This window comes from Oratosquilla oratoria, chromosome 32, assembly GCF_046742065.1.
Source record: "Oratosquilla oratoria isolate Oo_2021 chromosome 32, ASM4674206v1, whole genome shotgun sequence".
Lineage (NCBI taxonomy): Eukaryota > Metazoa > Arthropoda > Malacostraca > Stomatopoda > Squillidae > Oratosquilla > Oratosquilla oratoria.
In genome coordinates this window covers 13,498,662-13,519,589 of record NC_134808.1, presented here as the reverse complement: position 1 = coordinate 13,519,589, position 20,928 = coordinate 13,498,662, and the positions used below count along the sequence as shown (strand labels likewise).

Genomic DNA, 20,928 nt, shown 5'->3' with positions numbered 1-20,928 from the left:
TATACATATGTCTATATTATATATATATATACATACATGTATATATATATGTATGTATATATATATATATATATATATATATATATATTTATACATATATACATATATATGCAAAGTAGACCACTTGAAGAAAGAAACTAACAAAGCAGAACGCTTTCGTATATTACATCTTCAGTGCACTGAAGATGTAGTATACGAAAGCGCTCTGCTTCGTTAGTTTCTTATTCCAAGTGGTCTACTTTGCATAAGTGAACACACGTACCCGTGTTCTTATTAGCATATATATATATATATATATATTCATATAAATATGTATGTATATATATGTATACACACGCACACACACACACACATATACAAACACACACACACACACACGCACGCATATGCATACGATATCCTTCCGCGACTGGACTGTATGCACTAGTGACCTTTCCGTTCTTTTGAGCTATGGTTTTGTTTCCAAGCCTACCTAGTATGCCTTCACTTACTCCTATTTCCTTATTGGTCTCTATCAGGCAGGTTCTCCCATGATCGTGCCGCAGGCCTCCACCTTGTTTCTCCACGAGATGACATCTCGTCATGGTTGGTTCCTGGGGCCCAAAAGTAACCCTGTTTCTCTCCATCGTCATTTCCCCATCGTCACTCACTAACTAACCATCCCACTCCCACGAAATGGGATGTGAGAAACCCCTGGTAGAGGGTCGTGAGTTCGATTCACGGGACCAACTTCGTGCTTTTTGCATTGGTTCCCGACAGCTCTGACCAGGCAGGGAGGCGACCCATCGCCACCTCAAATGAATTCCTTCTGTTCCTGACGGCACGTATTTTCCGCCGAACTGTTCTACTTACCTCTGTCCCACCACTACGTCAACGAAATGTTTAACGTTGAACAATTCCTTTCTTACTGGGTGCTACTTTTCCTTCTTAATCCGGTGTCACACTGTGCGGTAGCGCCGGATGCGGCCAGATTATGGGCAAGTTCAATTATCTTGACAATATCACTTGGATATAGCCAAAACTTTATCTAACGACCCTGGTTAAGATACTATCATAACCTTTCAAGTCTCATGACTCATATGGAAGAATTTGCTATAGCTAATAACAAGATGCAACGGTGGCACCGAACAGCGTGACACCGGTCTTACCGAGTTGCCGTCAAGTTTCTCATCTCCGTAGCAACCCCTGCTTCCCCTCCCACCCTTCCTAGAACGTGGAGCCTGACAATGACCCGACCTTGCTCCGCCCTTAAGTCACCTCATCCACGAAAGGCTGTGTCCATTGCCTTCCTATACAAAATCAACCGTTCCCTTGTTTTGTTCAACTGCTCTGCCGTCTCTTATAACCTTTACATTGTATCTAATATCACTCAGTTTTTCACGCTCTTCAATAGGCGTCTTTGACTCATTCAGATTCCCTGAAACAATAGACTAGGCTCCTCCTCTTTCTCCTCGTCCTCCTCACCTCTCCGCTTGTTTACTCTTTCTTTTTCTCCTTTCTCTCTCCTTTCCTTTTGTCCTCTTCAATCGAAGTCCTTCTCCCTCCTGTTTACCTCATTTATACCCTGTCCCCACTTCACCATCCCTTTCTCATGTCTGCAATTCTTCGGCATTTTTTCTCATCCCGGCATTCTGCTCTTTGACCCATAAGATCTCAGGACCTTTTCACACAAGCGGGTTCAATTACAATGTAAGTAAATGGAGGCATTCACACACAACCGCGCAGTTTTTGTTTGACTATGCGGTTCCGCTAGCGTGAACAAGGCCTCATCACCAGCCTCCCTCTGGACCGACACAGCAAATCCACTTCTACGCTCCAACCAAGAAACCCCGAGGCCCAAACCTCCTGGGGCTCTCCCTAACTTCCCCCGACTCCTAATCCTTCATCTTTCAACTTGATATAATTTCTCAAAGATTTCTGCTCTGTTGTCAGGCAATTTTCTCCAGTTGAGGCGGGAGGTGGGGGGCGCTCGACCGTGACCCCAAACGGTCATCTGAGCAAGCACGTTTAGGGTGTTATTGAGCTGAAGGAGTTCTTCAGATAGTGTCTACTCTTTTTATTTTTTGTCTCCAAATTGTTTTGTCTTCCGATCTGGAGATGCTTCTTTACTCGCGTCCCCATTGCTCCTACCCGGACTCAGACCTCGACCTAAATCCAGACTCTCCTGGTCCTTGTGTAAAGCGGACTTACACGATCAATATCATTGTAAAACATTCCATATTGCACAATATTATTGACGGCGTAAAGATAGTATTGAAGAGGCACACGTGTTTGGCCAGTACATTTGATGTCTTCAATAAAATGTGTCAGTCTTCCATACCAGCCCTACATCGTCAATAATATTGTATAATACGGAATGTTGCACAATACTATTGATAGTGTAAGGCCCGCAAAACCACGACTTAGATGATCTCAACTCCAACTCGGAAGAATCGGGCTACAAGGCACAAGGTTTCGTCGTCATTTCCACCTTGGCGTCACCTTTCCTCCACCTGAGGCTCCTGACGAGGTTTCTTGTCACCTCCTTTATCCCATTCCCCATATCAACCACTGTAGCATTCATGGAGCATCATCAAGTATCCAAAAACTACAACTGTCCCCCATTCCGCCTCCTTTCCTTTTACTGGCCGCAAAACAGCGCGAGTTCCACCCTAAAGGCATTATCACACTGGGCTGTTTTCCTCCAACTGTTGGAGCAACGAAAGGACGAGATCAAGTACTCCGTGTGAAAAAAAAAAAAAAAAATCATCCCACTCTCACGAAGTTGGGAGTGAGAGACCCCTAGCAGAGAAAGCCCTCTCAGTTGCAACAAGCCTCTGGCTCTTTAACTTAAAGGCTGATGTTTGGGTCGCCTCCCCGCCTGGCCAGGGCTGTCGGGAACCAACGCAAGAAGCATACATCGGATTCCGGGAATCGAACTCACGACCATTTGCTCGTAAGTTTGACACTGTATTCACTGGGCTACTGCTACCTTACACATACATTACCAATTATACATACGCCATACAGCCACTACGTGTACATTACTCAACCCTCTACGAACTATTCGCGCCTCACATTTACATGATATACCACATGACCCCCACACATGAGTCACAAATATTTGGGTCTGTGTCACATTTTCTCCTTTGTCTTTGCATCATATCTACAAGGTACATACTCTACGAGAAAGAGAATTATCTGCAGTAATGCAGTCACCATTCATGAAGTCTACATTTACAACATTTATGGGTATTCTTATGCTGCATTCCCTGCAAATATGTTGTTTATTGGCTAAATCCTTATCTTGCATCTACGCATCTTATATTTCCATCGCAATGATCATATTCCAGACTCGTACAAACTCACTCGTGCTGAAACAACAGTTCATTCACATATAAAGATTCTTCGAAACCTGAAGCCTTTTGATATAGTATTGAGCTCTGAACCGACAATTATAATGATCCCACTTATACTCCCTTCCATTTTATATCTCCTAAATATCGTGAAAGATTGATGCTGCATCACCCTTCCTCAACGAATGTAAACAACTGTTGTATGTATATATAACTGTCGTTGCTGATTGTATCCATACCTTTTCCTACGTGCCATTCATTTCAGAATAAAGGTGTCTTTCACTGCATATATCTCATAGATTAACTGCATTTAGCAGTTACTCGAAAATCAATCCCACTACAACACTAAACTCACCACACAATCACCATACAGTTAAGGTAGTGGCACTTTAGCCATTTCTCGCTAGCATGCTACTTGCTTTTGCTATTTCGTTTGAGTATAAACTACTTTGGTTACGATCTTTTGTTTTTCAAACTCCCAAACTTCAAATTACTTGCGTCATAAAAGCTGACTGAAGCTGATTGAAGCTGAATGACGAACTGAAAGAAGTTAAACATACACTAGACACATTGTTGAGATGTTCTTACGGAAGTCTAGAATATTGTAACCGATGTCGTTTCTACTCAAACGAAGTAGCAAGAGCAAGTAGCATGCTACCGGGAAGTGCCGCCACCTTTAGAGTACGATAAACATGGCGTAGATTTACTGTACAACACATTTACACAATCATCCTTTGCATACACGTTCCACATCGGCCTTGCTTCTAACACGCGCTCAGAATATATACTTGGTCCACATACTGTATAGATTTAGATGATTTTCCATTTTTTCTCTAATTTCATCTTTGATCTTACCCACCCTACGCTCCTCCACATCATTTTATCCCAGTTGCCCCCCTCCACCACCCCCTGCACTCCCCTCTCCTCCTTCCTTCCTTCCTTCCTTCCGCCTCCCTTTCTTTTCCCTCTTCATTCTTTCCAATCTCATGACGTCAGTGATCCTTCCTATGTTGCCACTGCGTTGGACTAATTACATATTGACTTACCTGTCTTTGTTCCTCCTCCTCGTCCCTCTTATCTTCCTCTACCTCCTCCTTCTCCTCTCCCTTCTCCACTTCATTCTCTTGATTTGATTTTTTTCTCAGTCTCATCGTTCTTTCCACGAATCAATCACCATCGTTACCTGCTTCGTCCCTCCTGCCTCCTTCTCCCCCTCCCCTCAACTCCCTCTCTTTACAGTGTGACGAACTATGATGGAGAAACGAATGGGAGGGAGACCAGGAAGCTAAAAAGTATGAGGAGGAGGAGGAGGAGGAGAAATAGGAGGAAGATGATAAGGAAGAGGGAGAAGAAGAAGAAAAAGAAGGGGAAGAGGAAGGAAAAGAGGAAGAAGAAGGAGAAGGGGAAGAAGAACAAAAAGAACAAGATCAAGAAGTATTTCCTTTTACCTCAGTCTTTCACTCACGTCGGCTCTTCAAGCCTCCTCTCTTCTCTCACTCACTATCATTACCACTAACACTAACACTCATTCATAATCACCATCATTATCATTCATTATCATTCGCTCACTAACACATATTCATTCTTACGCTCTCACTCCTCCTTTCCCCCTCCCTCCCTAACTCCATCCCTCCCTCTCCCTCTCTCCCTCTCTGTCTCTGTCTACCTCCCCGTTGGGGGTCACGTGCTCGTTATCGAAGAAACTGTCCTTCTTGATCCTGACCTTTCTGCTGCTTCTCCCCCCCCCCATCCTTTTCTTACTCTTCCTCCACTTTTTTTCTTCCTCCGCCTTTTCCTATTCCTCCCCTTCCTCCTTTCCCTCTCCTTCCCCTCCTCCTTTCCTTCTTATTTTTCCTCTTTTTCCTCTCATTCTTTTTCCTCCTTTTCTTTTTCTTCTTCCTCCTTCTCCTTTCCCTCTCCTTCCCCTCACCCATTCCTTCTTATTTTTCCTCATTTGCCTCTCATTCTTCTTACTCCTTTTCTTTTTCTTCTTTCTCTTCCTTTTCCTTTTTTCCTCCTCCTCTTTTTCTTCTTTTCCCCCTCCTTTTCTTCTTCTTCCTCCTCTTCCTTTTATTATTCTTCCTTCTCCTTTTCCTCTTCCTCCTCCTCCTCCTTTTCTTTTTCTTCTTCCTCCTCTTCCTCTTTTTTCCTTCCTACGCCTCTTTTCTTCTTCCTCCTCCTCCTTTCTCATTCCTTCCTCCTCCTACTTTCTTCTTCCTCTCCCTTCCTCCTACCTTCTCGTTTCTCTTAGCTCCCTTTTCTTCTTCCTCTCTCTTTCTTCTTCCTCTTCCTATTTTCTTCCTCTTCCTATCTTCTTCCTCCTCTTATCTTCTTCCTCCTCCTTTCTTCTTCCTTTCTCCTTTCTTCTTCCTCCTCCTTTCTTTTTCATCTTCCTTTCTTCTTTCTCATCATTTCCTCTTACTCCTCCTTTCTTCTTCCTCCTTTCTTTTTCCTCCTCCTTTCTTCTTCCTCCTCCTTTATTCTTCCTCTTCCTTTCTTCTTCCTCCTCCTTCCTTCTTCCTCCACTTTCTTCTTCCTCCTCCTTTCCTCTTACTCCTCCTTTCTTCTTTTTCTTCCCTTTTTCCTCCTCCTGCTTTCTTCTTCCACCTCTTTTTTTTCTTCCTCCTCCATTCTTCTCCCTCCTTTCTCTTTCCTTCTCCTTTCTTCTTCATCCCCCATTCTTCTTCATCTCCCTTCTTTCTTACTCATCCTTTCTTCTTCATCCTCCTTCTCCTTCCTTTCTCCTTTCTTTTCATTTTCCTCCTTTTTTTCTTATTCATCCTCCTTGCTTCTTAATTTCCTTTTCCTTATGTTCCATTTATCCCTCTAAATTTATTATCCCTCTTATCACTATCATCATTATTCCTCCTCTTTTTCTTCTTCCTCTTCTTTTATTCTATTCTGCCTTTCCCCCTTCGTTTCTGATTTTTTCGTTCACTTTTTTTTCTTCGACTTTCGTCGCCTGTGCTCTACTTTGTGAGGGTGCGTTCCGCCTCTCCGCCGATACTCCAGAACCACAACACTCCGCCAGCCACTGTGTCTGGCAGCGCGCTAGCCTACGTACAGCAGCACAAAGCTCCCGCCCCCGTCCCACACACAAGCAACGCAAGGGTTCTATCCTTCCACACTGTCACACTCTTGCTGCAGCACTGGATGAGCGACCATGCCCACTAGTTACTTAAAGGATGGGGCGGGGGTTCCTACCGATGAAGAAATTCGCCTGGCGACATCGAATGAAGTTGTCCAACGCACACGGAAAAGGTTAGCCCCAGCAGGCTAAGTCATTCGTCGCAAGACAGTATTGCAAAGCAACTCAATCATCAACACCACTACCACCACCACCACATCCACCACTACCACACAACACCATCACCACACTACAACACCACCACCACACCAACACACCATCACCACCACTACCACTACATCATTATCACCGCCACAGCACATCACCACCACCCGGCGCCACAGAGGGAGAGAGCAACAGGCCACCACGACCAGCGCCACCACAAGACGACCATCATAACAGAGTCTAGGAGCTCCCTTACGACCCATTTACGGCGACACCTTGATTGGTTCTCACGCGCCAGATGATCTTCGCTATCTCTCTCTCTCTATCTATCTATCTATCTATCTATCTATCTATCTATCTATCTTCTATTCTTTTTTACCTATTCTCTCTCTCTTCTATTCTCTCTTTCTTCTATTTTCTCTCCTATTTTCTCTCTTCTATTCTCTCTCTCTTCTGTTCTCTCTTTCTCTTCTATTCTCTCTCACTCTTCTATTCTCTCTCTTCTAATCTCTCTTTTATTTTCATCTCTTTATCTCTTGCCCTCCCTTTATCTCCTTCATCTTCCCACCCTCTTCCTTCTCCCTTCCTTCCTTCTACCTCCTCTTTTTCCTCCTCCTCCTCCTCTTCTTCCTCTTCGTCTTCCCTACTTCCTTCTCCTTTCCTCTCCTCCATCTGCAGCTTTTTTTTTTTGTTCATTTCTTCCCTCATTTACTAACAAGTTGTTCCAATCTTTGTATCTTTCTTTCCTCGTGCCATCCTCCCTTCCCTCTCTTCCTCTCCTTCCCTCCCTCCCACATCGACGATCCACCTCTCCCCAAAATAAAATTCCCCATCTTTCTCGCGTCTTCATTCTCTCCCTCTACCTTTCCCTTCCTTTATTTCCCCTTCCCGCATCTTTCTCCTCCCCTCCTCTTCTTTTCCTTCCTATTCTACTTCCCTTCCTATCCCTTGCCCTTCCTTAGCTTCCCCAACCCTCGCCTCCCCTCCCTGTCCCTTCCCTTATACCCTGCACCTCCCCTTCCTCCCCATTTCCGTCTTTTCCTTTCTCCCTCCTTTCCTTTCCCTTACCCTCCCTTCCTTCCCCTCCCCATTCCCTTATCTTCTCTTTTCTTTCTCCTTCCCACCCTTTCCTCTCCCCTCACTTCCCCTCGGTTCCCCCTTCAACTTCCTTCCCCTTTGCTTCTCTTCTCATCCTATGCCCCTCACTCACTCCCTTCCTCATCCTCATCCTCCTTCCATTCCATCCCTCCCCTTCCCTTCCCTTCCCTCACCTTCTTTTCCCTTCTCTTCTCTTCCCCAAATCCTCCCTTTCCACTTTCCTCCCGTCCCTTCCCGCTCCCCCCAACCTTCTCTTCTCTTCACCTGCCCCTGACCTCCCTTCCCCTCTCCTCCTTTCCCCTCCCTCTTCTCCCCTGACCTGTGTGAGTGCGTCTTCACCCGAGACTTCGCGTTAGAGTTGGTTCACGCATTTCACGCATGACTAGAGTGGGATTCTTCTTTACTCTTGGTGAAACCCAGTCTATTCACATCAGTGGCAACCCCTTGGTAGCAAAGAGTTTATCACCCATTTCGAATTACCGCGGGTGAATTATTACCTTATTCTAACTACTGCCAAGCGATTCTATTTACCTCTGTGGCAACGCTCTCCTCCGAGAGGTTCAGACAAGGCGAGCGAGTCGAGTCGACGCGCAGTCCGTCCCTCAGCAAGATCCGCAGTGTTGCCACTTTACTCAGTCCCTATTTCCGTTTTCTCTACCATTACCTCAATTCCTTCCTCAATTATCCTCACCGTATTTCTTCCTCCCATACTGGCATGACTTCAACTATTTTCTTTTCTTTCCCTCCGTCAATGTTTTGAGTGACATGTACCCTAACGAGACAACCTTCCTTTCACCACATCTGCGGTCTGAAACCACTCACTCCCCCTCCCCCCGCCGCCTCGGAACCACCCACTCCTTCCAAACTCACCGCCACCATTTCTTATCATAACACTCCATCCCTACCTGTAGTCACCCTGTAGCTTCCAACAACCAATCATCACCACCAGTGATAATTCGTTTAACGTCGCGAAACTCTCATTATCAGCAGGCTAGGACGGTGCCCCTTATGGCAGGGCTCAAATCCCGTCACCTCGACCTCCGCCACAAGTAGCGACGCTCTAACCCGCTCAGCCAGTGAGCACCCATCATCACCACTAAATTGGCTAAATATTTCCCCGGCCTCGACCTCAGCCATCATTGTCTCTACATTCGTTCTGTATCCCTCGCCTTAATCTTCTGTCTAAAATCCTTTTCCCCGCACACCATTTCCTGCCACGAGAAACCCTATCAGTCGCTTTCGCGAGTTCACTGCCTCCATCTACCCTCAGCCTACTCATCCTACAGTACTATGGCCACTTCTTGTCTAATCCACCAAAGCTTTATAGACCTTTACTAATCCACCCCTAATTCTTCCTCTTCTACTTCATCAAACTCTTCTTCTTTCTTCTTCTTCTTCTTCTTCTTCTTCTTCTTTAATTCTTCTTTGTTTTCTTTTTCCCGTAGCAGCCACCCCAGCCGTCTATACCACCCACACAGGTTCTCGGCACCTCCACAGAAGACCTTTGGGAAAAAGAAAACCTTTACTCACCGTTTCGGACGCGGCCGCTGTGACGAGCTCCTGGAGGGCGCGCACCGAGAGCGCTTGTTCGATCACGAAGACGCCCATGGACAGGTCCGGCGGGTTGTTCTGTCGAGGAAACAATAAAAAATCTGTAAGACATCAGATACCGCAAAGGAAAGAAGTCTTACAAATAGATATGTCAAAGTACGAATGTAAAGGTTTACAAATGTTTATAAAGGAAAACCATACCGATAGGAGACCTTTTGGTCCACAATTAGGTCAGATGATAAGAATAGATAGTTAAATGAAGAAATGAATAAACAACTGAGCCAAACGATTTGCAGGCATTACAGCATATTGGTTTGGTGTTTATCTAAATGAATCTTAAAACTTCGAACCGTACTACATTGCACTGCCTCTGCATTGACAACACGGTTGGCGAAATTTCTTCCACCCGTTATTTCTCGTATGATTCGTATTCATTGTGAAAAATTCATCACTTTTGATGTCAATTACCTTTAAAATCTTGAAGACTCGTAACAAGCCACCCCTGAATCACCTTTTTTTTTTTTTTTTTTTTTTTGAGGGGGCGGGGGATAGAATTATATATTTTAGGCGGTCTTTATTGTATATTTCTGATATTTGGAATCCTTTTTGTGGCTCGCCTTTGCGCTTTTCCCAATTTGTCAATGTCTTTAACGATCTTCGGTGACCCTACGGATACAATGTATTCCAAATTTGGACGGACTAATGATCTGCATAGTTGGTTGATGACAGATTCTTTCGAAACTAAAAGATTGTACAATCAATCCTAGAATCTTATATCCCTTCTCTGAAGGATAAATGTACTGTTTAGATGATTTGAAATAGTTACTGAAAACTATACCAAGCTCCTTCTCGTTAGTCACTTCTGTTAACGTATTTCCAAATAATTTGTAGTAGCATTTAGTGCTATTTTTTCCTGTGTACATTAGCCACTTTTCAGACCATTGCTTTAGTGTTTTTAAACTTACTTGAATATTCATATGATTTGAGTGATCATTTACTATTTCGCACAGCTTCGTATCATAATTAATTTGGAGACAGTAGATTTCAGTCCATGGTCTATAACGTATATATACAATGAATAGAAGTAACCCAAGAACGAACTCTGACAAACTCCGCTCGTAAATTTTTTCCAACAAGAAGTTTTGCAATTCAGAGCAACTTTCTTTCTATGATTGTTCAACCAATTACTAATCCAACTTTATAGGTTACCTCTTATTACGTGTGAATCGAGTTTAGCTAGTACTCTTTCGTGTAGGACAATATCAAAATCTTTTCCGAAGTCCAGATATATCAAATCTACATTATGAGTATTAAATGTCAATTTTTTTTTCTTCGATCCCTTTCTTGACTTTTGACACTATTTTACTTTTTTGGTTATATGTTCTCTTTTTCAATGACGACAATGCTACGGTCTCATCTCTCGACAAGACTCTTGCGCTTTTGCTCAAATTTCTACCATTGGCAATCCTGGCACTATTCTTTACTTTTCTGTCCTCCCTGACGAATGACCTTGATCCAAATAGATTCCGAAGATTTTTCTGCCTTTTGCGATATTATTACTTTAAGATGGCTTGTGGCCTTCATGAAGCCCCTCTCCGGATCTAATGACTTCCTTTTTTAACTTTCTCTTACTCCTGATGCCTAGCACCTATCTATATTTAAACTGCGCTGAAGAAAGTTGATTCCTTTTATATCTAACTATTGTTCTATAGCTTTCAGGTCATGTTTACCTAATACTTTTGTGTATATACTTAGAGAATATAGACTATAAAGTATATTTTGATTGCCAACTTAGTCCTCCACTTCGATTACGGCCTGTGTGTCCGAGGGCTCTTCTTTGACGGCCATTGGCTGCCGGTCTCGTCTTCTGCTTGGTCAAGGGGTTATCGCACTGGGCTTCCACGGGCTTCACCAGCGCCGACAGTTGAGATTCCATTTGAGAAAAAACGACTTCGGTTACATTACTTTATTTTTTCAAATCTCCAAATATCAAATCATCATCCTGTCATATATAGCAAAGCTCAATGTTGACCTAAGAGATTGTTAAACTATGCGAATGTTAGACATACTGTTAAAATGTTCTTGGAGAAGTCTAAATTTCTGTAAGCGAGGTCATACTCTAGTTATTCAAGTGGAGGCTGGAGGTAGGATGCGGGAGGAAAGATAGTCCAGTGTGATAACCGTGAACACGAAGCAAAGGTGACGCCTGCATCCGCAACTCAGCTCGTCCTGGTGTAACCCTCTTACTGACTCGTGACTTTATCGTTATCAATGCAATTTCGGCAAAGGAATGACTGTGTTTTGGGGGAACAGGTAATATCTCTTTCCTATTTCCAGCTAGTCGTAACAAAATACTTTGACAGAGCCTATCCTAAATCTTTGATCTCCAAACAACCTTTTTTTTACAAAATATGTCTGTCTCTGTTTTCGTATCTCTGACTTCTTTCCAGCTGAAATAGTAGCTGCAGAGTTTTCAAGTGGGGTCACAAGCTATAGTAGATGCATTAATGTTAATATCAGCGTTCAATTGGTCTCCTTGAATCTGAAGAACAGCATTACATAAGTATGGGAGATATAAGAACATAAGAATGGAGGAGACTGCAAGAGACCATAAGACCTACATTAGTCAGTTCCATGACCATTACCATCCCCCATCCACAAAGTTAGCTAACCTTGTAAAACAACCAATAGTTTCAGCGAGTCCGCGAAAACAAAAAATTGCGCTCAATCACACAATTTCCCTATTGCGCTAGTCAACTTCCTTTGCTAACCAGAGACAGCCATTCTTTATTTTATTTAAGAGCGTCCCAATTTCAATTATTGTTGAAATAAAGCAAATACCTTAGTTTAGAAAGATAAGGGACATAATGTATGCAATCTCTAATAATAATATCCGTAGTGTTCAATAAGAATGCTATTTTTCACGATCAAAATCTGATTTCCAGCGACGCCTAGCCTACTTGACGCCTTCTAGTCATTTCTGCGCGCGTCTGGGTGGACTTGTGGTAAGAAATCAACACAGAATAAAATCGGTGATTTATTTCTCCTCCTGACACGCCTTCTACTGCAAGCAGGCAACCAAGAATGCAACATGCGATGACTGACCAAGTGAAGCACCCAAGAAAGGGTTTGTCTACCTCCCCTTGGCAAACATAAGGTAAATCTACAACTAAATAAAACAATCAGGCCTAAAGGGGTTACCTCTCAGGGCTTTTTTACCTCCAGCCTCCGATCAATCGGCGGCACCGCCAAAAAAAAAAAAAAAAAAAGTATATAAACTGTAACAGCTTTGTACCAAATATATTTTGTACTTGAAAATGCTCAAAGATGAGCGAAACGTCGTACGGTAGTATTTTATTCCGCCTCCCTGATGGGCCGAGATCTCTGATTAGAAAACTTGAGTCTATCAACAAGAAGTTCATTCTAGCCCAAGCTGCGGTCAAATTTATTTCAACATGTATAAAAGAAGAATTACTGCCCACTTTTACGAATATATACACATATATATATATATATATATATATATATATATATATATATATATATATATATATATATTCGTAAATAGCTGGAGTCCAGGAACCATTTTTATGGGAGAAAGTATACGCTGGACTCGACGTTCGTTAATTTATTCCGACGTTTCGAACCCCGTCGGAATAAATTAACGAACGAGTCCAGCGTATACTTTCTCCCATAAAAAAAAAAAAAAAAAATATATATATATATATATATATATATATATATGTATGTATATGTAAGTACATATATATGAATATGTATGTATATGTATATATATATACATATATATATACATATATATATACATATATATATACATATATATATATACATATATATATACATATACATATATATATATACATATACATATATATATATATACACATATATATATATACATATATGTATATATACATATATATATACATATATATATATATATATATATATATATATACATATATATATATGTATATACATATACATACATATATACATATATATATATATACATATATATATATATGTATATACATATACATATATATATACATACATACATACATATATATATATATATACATATATATATATATATATGTATATATATATATTTTGTATATATGTATATATATATACGTACCGTACCCGTACCGTACCATCCTCCTGGTAGGTCCAAGACCTGTCAGTTACGATGCACCATTCTTCTCCATTGCTGTCTGTCGTTATAAATTTCACTCTCTTCGACTTCTTCAATCGATGTTCCTCTACTCTGCAAAGCTTTATCCACATTCTCGATCCACCTCATTCTCGGCCTCCCCACCGGTCTTCGTCCTTCTGGTTGCCATTCATACAGTTGTTTTGGCAATCTGTTTTCATCCATGCGCCTCATATGTCCATACCATCTGACCTGGCCTCGCTGTACAAATTCCAGTACGGATTCCACTCCAAGTTCTGCCCGTATCACTTCGTTTCTAATTCTGTCCCTTCTTGTCACGCCATATATAATCCTCAAAACCCTAATTTCTGCTGCCCCTATTCTGCTCTCAGTCTTTGTTGTTAGTTTCCATGTTTCGGCTCCGTACGTCAGTATTGGTCGTAAAATGGTAGTGTACAAAAGTGTTTTTACTCTTCTTGGAATTGTTCTTTCCTTCAGCAGTGGGTACAGTAGGTTGACTTTTGCGCTCATCTTTCCAATTCTACTATTAATTTCACGTTCCATAAGTTCCATACCATTGAAATTTACACCTAAATATTTAAACTCTTCAGTCTCTCTCAGTACATCATTTCCTACTCTTAGCACACTCTCACTCTCTTCTCCTGATACGGTCATGACTTCACATTTCTCAATATTCAGTCTTAGTCCATATTCATTCAACGCAAGGGTAGTGGGTCAGGGGTTGGAGAAGATGAAAGAAAATGGAGAAAAGTGGGAGGTGAGCCAGTTGCTGTTTACTGACGACACTGTGCTTGTAGCAGGATCAGAGGAGGGATTGAGAAAGTTAGTGACAGAGCTTGTGAAGGTGTGTGAAAGAAGGAAGCTGAAGATAAATATGGGTAAAAGTAAGGTGATGAGATGTACAAGGAGAGAGAGTGACAGCAGGCTGGAAGTGAGCATTAAGAGTGAAAGACTGGAGGAAGTTGATAGTTTTAGATACTTGGGTGCGAATGTGGCAGGAAAGGGAGGAGTGGGGGTAGATTGAGAGAAGCGAGTAAATGCCTTGGTGGATTAAAAAGTGTAATGAGAAATGGACATCTGGGAATGGATGCTAAGAGGAGGTTATATAAAGGAGTGATTGTGCCAACAGCACTGTACGGGGAAAACATGGAACATGAGAGAGGAAGAGAGAAGGAGTTTGAATGTGTTTGAGATGAAATGTCTGAGAAGTATGATAGGAGTTACTAGGCTAGATAGAGTGAGAAATGAAGAGGTGAGGAGGAGAACAGGGGTGGAAATGGAGTTGGGAGATAGGGTTGATGAAAGAGTATTAGGAAGGTTTGGACACATAGAAAGAATGAGTGACGAAAGATTAGTAAAAGAAGTGTGGAAGGGAGAGGTGGAAGGAGTGAATATGAGGGGGGGGTGTCCTAGGATGAGATGAATGGATAGTGTGAAAGGGCATTACAAATGAGAGGAATGTCTGTGGAGGAAGGACGGGAGAGGACAAAAATAGGGGTGAATAAAGAGGGGTTGTGTATAGATGATGCTGTGATGTATGAGGGGGAGTGGGTAGGGGATAGGGAGTGAGGAAGTATGTATGAGAAAAAAATTGACGCAGCCCGAAAGGATTTCTCCCCGTCTTTCTCCTTTACTGCATGGGGGGACGGAGATGAGGGGTCACCGAATTTATGAAGCGGCCTTGCTGTGGATGTGCTGTCTTGCGACACTGCTTCTGACCCAGGGCAGTGGACAGGATGCAGGGATGAGCCATCATCCAGGAGGTGCCAAGATGGGAGGGAGGGAGGAGGGTGAAGGGGAGTGGAATATATAGGAGATGGAATGGGTGGGAGTGGTTTCTATGACTTTTTTTGGCTACCCCTCCGTATAGGGGAAAAAAGCTTTTGGTATATTTATGTACATACATACATACATACATAAATACATATATATATATATATATATTTATATATACATATATATGTATATATATATATACATATATATATATTTATATATATACATACATACATATATATATGTATATATATACATATATATACATATATACATATATATATACACACATATATATATATATATATATATATATATATATATGTGTGTGTATTGTCAACGCCGTCTCCGAAGGTCGGCGGCATGAGGTACAGAGGGATGGGAATCAATCATAATGCACACTCCAATCTTCTTTATTGTTGCCCTTCGGTCTTTATCTTATACAGACGGTGTTTAAATGTGTGTGGTTTGTGCGTGTGGTTTATGTGTGTGTGTTTTCTGCAAATTGTATCATATTGTGATTTGCATTCATAATTAATCTATCGTCAATAACAATCATTGAACTCAACTTCATGATTCCTACCATGATTTTGTTTACCCGCCTCCAAAACAGATATCATCACATATCTTCGTGATCCTTTGCTATTCTGAGAAACCAAATACATTACTAATTAATATGACTTATGCACTAACTCTTACATATTATTTTAACAAGTGACATTACATAAAAATAACAATTTACTCTTTCAATGCTTACCAATAATGACTACCATGGCACTTACGGAGATGTTGTCAACTCAACGACTACACACAGAAAGGACATTTATGATTACGATCCGAACGAGGGAAATACGCACTACTTTGTGGCGCAGGAATACATCTAAGGGATCGTAAATAAATATACGACTTATGTTCCACTCAACATTCTCCTTTTTTCTAGAGTTTCTTTAATCTTATTTTATTTTATTATATATATAATGGATCGTTACAGTACATCAATTTCGACAATAACATTTTCCATTTTATTTTACATACATTGTAACTATATACGTAACAACACGGGCTTGTGGTTGCCATTAAGTTCAATTATTTCTCGCACATGTCATCGATATCTTCTCACATATATATTTTCATATTACACCTAGACATTGTGCAATCTGTACTCAATATACATCAAATGTCATAGACCGTGATTCGTAATTAACCTTAGTACATATCATAATTTGTCAATACACTCGAACATTATACAATTGGTACTTGACACAGATCAAATGTCACAAGCCGTGATTCGTCATTAACCTTAGTACATATCATAATTTACCTGTATAATATCATACATCAAGATATTCTTATACATAGTGCAATCGGCACTCACACCCTCCCCCTTGTGATCACCCAGGATCACAAAACCACTGATGGGAGGTCAAATTTTTACACTGAGTCACCTTCTAATAGTAGTATTAGTTTGGAAATAGGTCGCTTATAGAGTTTTTTACCACGTATTATTTCCACTTTCCTAATTAGTCCATCTTTACTTTTTATCACTTTCACAACCCTTGCTAATAGCCAATAACTGCGTTGTGTATTATTCTCCACCATTAAGACAATATCTCATTCCCTAAGATTCCTATTAACTTTCAACCATTTCTGGCGTTCTTGCAGACAAGGCAAATATTCTTTTTTTCATCTTCGCCAAAACTCTTTGGCTAAATGATGTACCTGTCCCCATTTCTTTCTGCTCTCACAGACCATTTCTCCACTATCAAGTGTCACTACATAATTATCCAAATTAAGTAAAGAATTAGGGGTGATGAGGCACAAATCGTTCACATCATTTGATACTACAGTTAGAGGACGACTGTTAATTGTACTCTCAACTTCGCAAAAAAATGTACTTAAATTATCATCGGACAAAGTTTGTGAACCTATCACAACTTCCAAAACTCGTCTGACTAATCCTATCATTCTCTCAAAAACACCACCATGATGAGAACCTCCAGGAGGAGTGAATACCCAATCCACACCTCTCTTGGTTAATTCAGTACTAATATGACGCATGGTAAGATTGTCCCTCAATACCTTATTTGCTCCAATGAAGTTTGTGCCGTGATCACTAATCAATTTCCTAACTGTACCCCGTCTGGACATAAACCTGATAAATGCATTTATCATGCTCTCTGCCGTCAAATCATGTAAAATTTCAAGATGTATAGCTCTAATGGATAGACAAGTAAATAATATTCCATATCTCTTGATTCGAGATCGTGCTCTTTTCACAAAAAATGGCCCAAAGCAATCAACTCCAGTCACAAAAAATTGTTTCTGATTTACATTTGCTCTATCTACTGGCAAGGCTGCCATCTCTTGAGTGATTGTTGAACTCTTGAAACGTCTACAAGTGACACATTTAGACAATACTTTCCTTACAGCTGAATTACCTTTAATTACCCAGTATTTCTGTCTTAATTGATTTAACACTGCTTGCCTTCCCATGTGTCCTACTTTCATGTGATAATGTTGAATGATTAAACTAGTCACATGATGTTCATGGGGAAGAATAATTGGATGTTTCATATCCAAGGGCAATTCTAAGTTAACTAGTCTACCTCCTACCCTGAGTATACCATTCAGCAACATCGGTTTAAGTTTCCTTATAGAACTGGAAAGATTAATAGGATCATTTCTGGATAAACAGACAATCTCCTTTGCAAAACAGCAGTTTTGTACAAATTTGATTACTCTTTCTTCTGCAACATCCATTAATTGAACATTAAGTTCGATAATTGACACACTTTGTCTTTGCAAATATCTGACAAATAATATAAGATAACTACATGCTCTAAGCAATTTAAACCATAAAGAATAATGACAAACTAGTCGTGACATTACAGGATCAACTGTATGATTTTGTATTGGTTCGACTTCAACTCTCATAACCTTCTTAATTTCAAGGTTAGAAAAATCTTCCTTATTTATTTGCGGTTGGACTGGCCAAACTTCTTCATTTTGAGACAAGAAAGCAGGTCCTTCAGACCATCTACTGGTTTGTCTGCCTCTGGTAGCATCGTCGGCAGGATTATCTCTGCTCGAAACATACATCCTCAGAATTCTCTCGAATCTGAGACACTCTACTGTCTACAAAGGTTAAATCTTATATGATCATTATGCAAGTATTTTAACACTGTAGTTGAATCTGTCCAAATATAAATTTGGGTCATCTTTAAAGGTAATTCTCTCACTATCACACACTTCAATTTAATGGCATGCGTGGCTGCTACCAATTCAAGTCTTGGAATTGTAATTGATTTCAGAGGTGCTACTTTGGCTTTTCCCAAAATGAAGCTGCACTGGATCGTACCATCAACATGTTTGTATCTTAAATATACCACTGAACCATATGCTAATTCACTAGTCACAAAAAATGTGACACTCAATTGACTCTACTTTTGACGTTATACCTTTCTTCGTACAACGATCAATGCTAAAATGTTTGAACTTATTCACCCTTGACATCCAAACATTTATTTGTCCTTTATCTCTTTCACTCAAAGTACAATCCCATCCAATGCCGTTTCTAAATAAATGTTGTAACAATACTCTTCCTTCAAGAACATCTGGAGCTAACATACCCAATGGGTCGTAAATTTTACCAATTACTGCTAGCAATTCTCTCTTTGTCCTAGGTATTTCATCAATGTTGAGTGATATACTCATTTCATCTTTGCCAAGAGACCAATCCAATCCTAATGTCTTTTGTACTACATCTTCATCCTCGATTAACTTCTCAATGCTATCACTACACTTGTCTTTGGGTAAGTTCTTCAAAACTTCAAGGAAATTACTAATTAACTTTGTCAAATTAAATCCACCTTTACTACAAAGGTCTATCACATTATTATCATTGTCAATCAACACATTAATGTCTTCGGATGACACCAACAGATCATCAACATAGAAGTTATTAAGAACTATTTCACTTACTGATTTGTGAAACTGACTGCCGTGATCTTGTACAACTCGTTTTAGAGCATAATTTGCAATACTAGGTGAGCAACTAGCACCAAATGGATGAGAAGTCATCCGTAGCTTAACTAAATCACTTCCTATGTGTCCATCTTTCCACCATAAGAAACGCAAATAATCTCTATCATCTTCAGGTACTTAAACTTGATAATACATAGTTTCTATATCCGCAGTATACGCATATAGTCCTAATCTAAATCTCAAAAGGACACCTAACAGAAGATTACTTATATCAGGTCCTTGTCGCAACAAATAATTTAACGACAAATCATTTACACGTGCTGCACAATCAAATACTACACGTACTTTATCCTTTTTGGTAGGATGACGTACTCCAAAATGTGGAACATACCATGCTTGTTGATTCCTCACCTCACACTTAGGTACTTCTTCGGCGTACCCTTTCTCTAGTAAATTGATCATAAATTGCTTATACTGCCTATAATATTCATCATCCTTGAATTTACGCTTTAACTGCTGAAGTCTTTTGACCGCCATAGGTTCACTATCAGGAACTATCCTAGGTTTCTCTATCATTAGTAAAGGGATCTCGTACTTTCCATTAATCGTTTGCCTACACCCAGACTCAACAAATCTCTATTATAAGATTCAATCAATTTACTTTCTAAATAATTACCATCAACCTTTATCTTATTCACAGGAACTTCATGATTATTGTCTATTATTCTTCCACACAATATCCATCCTAAACGTGTTCTCACAGCATACGGATCTCCTACTTTCTCTGCATGCACAACCTCCCAAGGTTCAGACGCCTCTGGGACATTACTTCCTATCATGATTTCTATTTCTCCTTGGCTGTGATCAAATTCTAGTTTCATCAAATGTTTCCACTTCTCTATGTCATTCTTTCTAATACCATGACCTTGATTGAGAGGAAGTTTATTCACTGCAAATACAGGTGGTAATCTAATTTGGTTATTTCCTTCTATGTCAGCCACTGACATCCCTTCAACATTAAGACAAGACATTCCTCTTGTACCTACTATTGTACTAACTTGTAACGTAGTTGACTGATAGTTCACGTCTGTCATTCCAAGTTTCTGCAATAAATTCTTAGTACAAAATGTGACTGAGCTACCATTGTCAAGGTAACATCTGGTAGTAACAACCTTACCATTTAACTCTACTTGAACTGGGATAGCAGTAGTGTCTCCTACTGAATCTTTCAATTGACTGGATAATACTTGAACTCTAGAATCATCAATCTCATTAGTGACCACTGGATTTGCCGTTACTTCTTTACTTCCTTCAACTCTGAAATTCTTATTCGTCCTATGCATAAGTGTAAGATGTGAACCACCGCATTGTTCACAAGTTCGAATCACTCTACACTGTGACGCTTTGTGTCCTTTCCTTAAATACTTGAAACAAAGTTCTAAATTGTACGCTTTATTCAACTTCTCTTCATAAGTAAACCATCTTAATTCTGGACACACATCAATAACATGCTCTTCCTGACATGTTCACATTGACATGAACTCTTCCACCATTTGGTTCTATACCTTTCTTGTAATTCATCTTTCTATTTGAACTCCATGTGTTCACTTCTACTTTCTTATCTCTAAATCCTCCCTTAATACTTCTCCCAAATGTTGGGTTATTCAATATTCTTCTTTTTCTAAAAATCT

The 20,928-nt window shown here is 40.3% G+C and overlaps 1 protein-coding gene across 9 annotated transcripts in view; it reads right to left on the bottom strand.

The window, feature by feature from the left end:
- The window catches only part of RyR (Ryanodine receptor), a 636,026-nt gene that overhangs the window by 332,259 nt on the left and 282,839 nt on the right, over positions 1 to 20,928 (bottom strand). For all 9 annotated transcript variants that reach the window (XM_076213834.1, XM_076213833.1, XM_076213832.1 and 6 more), the window contains exon 3: positions 9,256 to 9,354. In XM_076213834.1, coding sequence (XP_076069949.1) covers positions 9,256 to 9,354 — 99 coding nt within the window. The remainder of the gene's footprint in view (positions 1 to 9,255; positions 9,355 to 20,928) is intronic.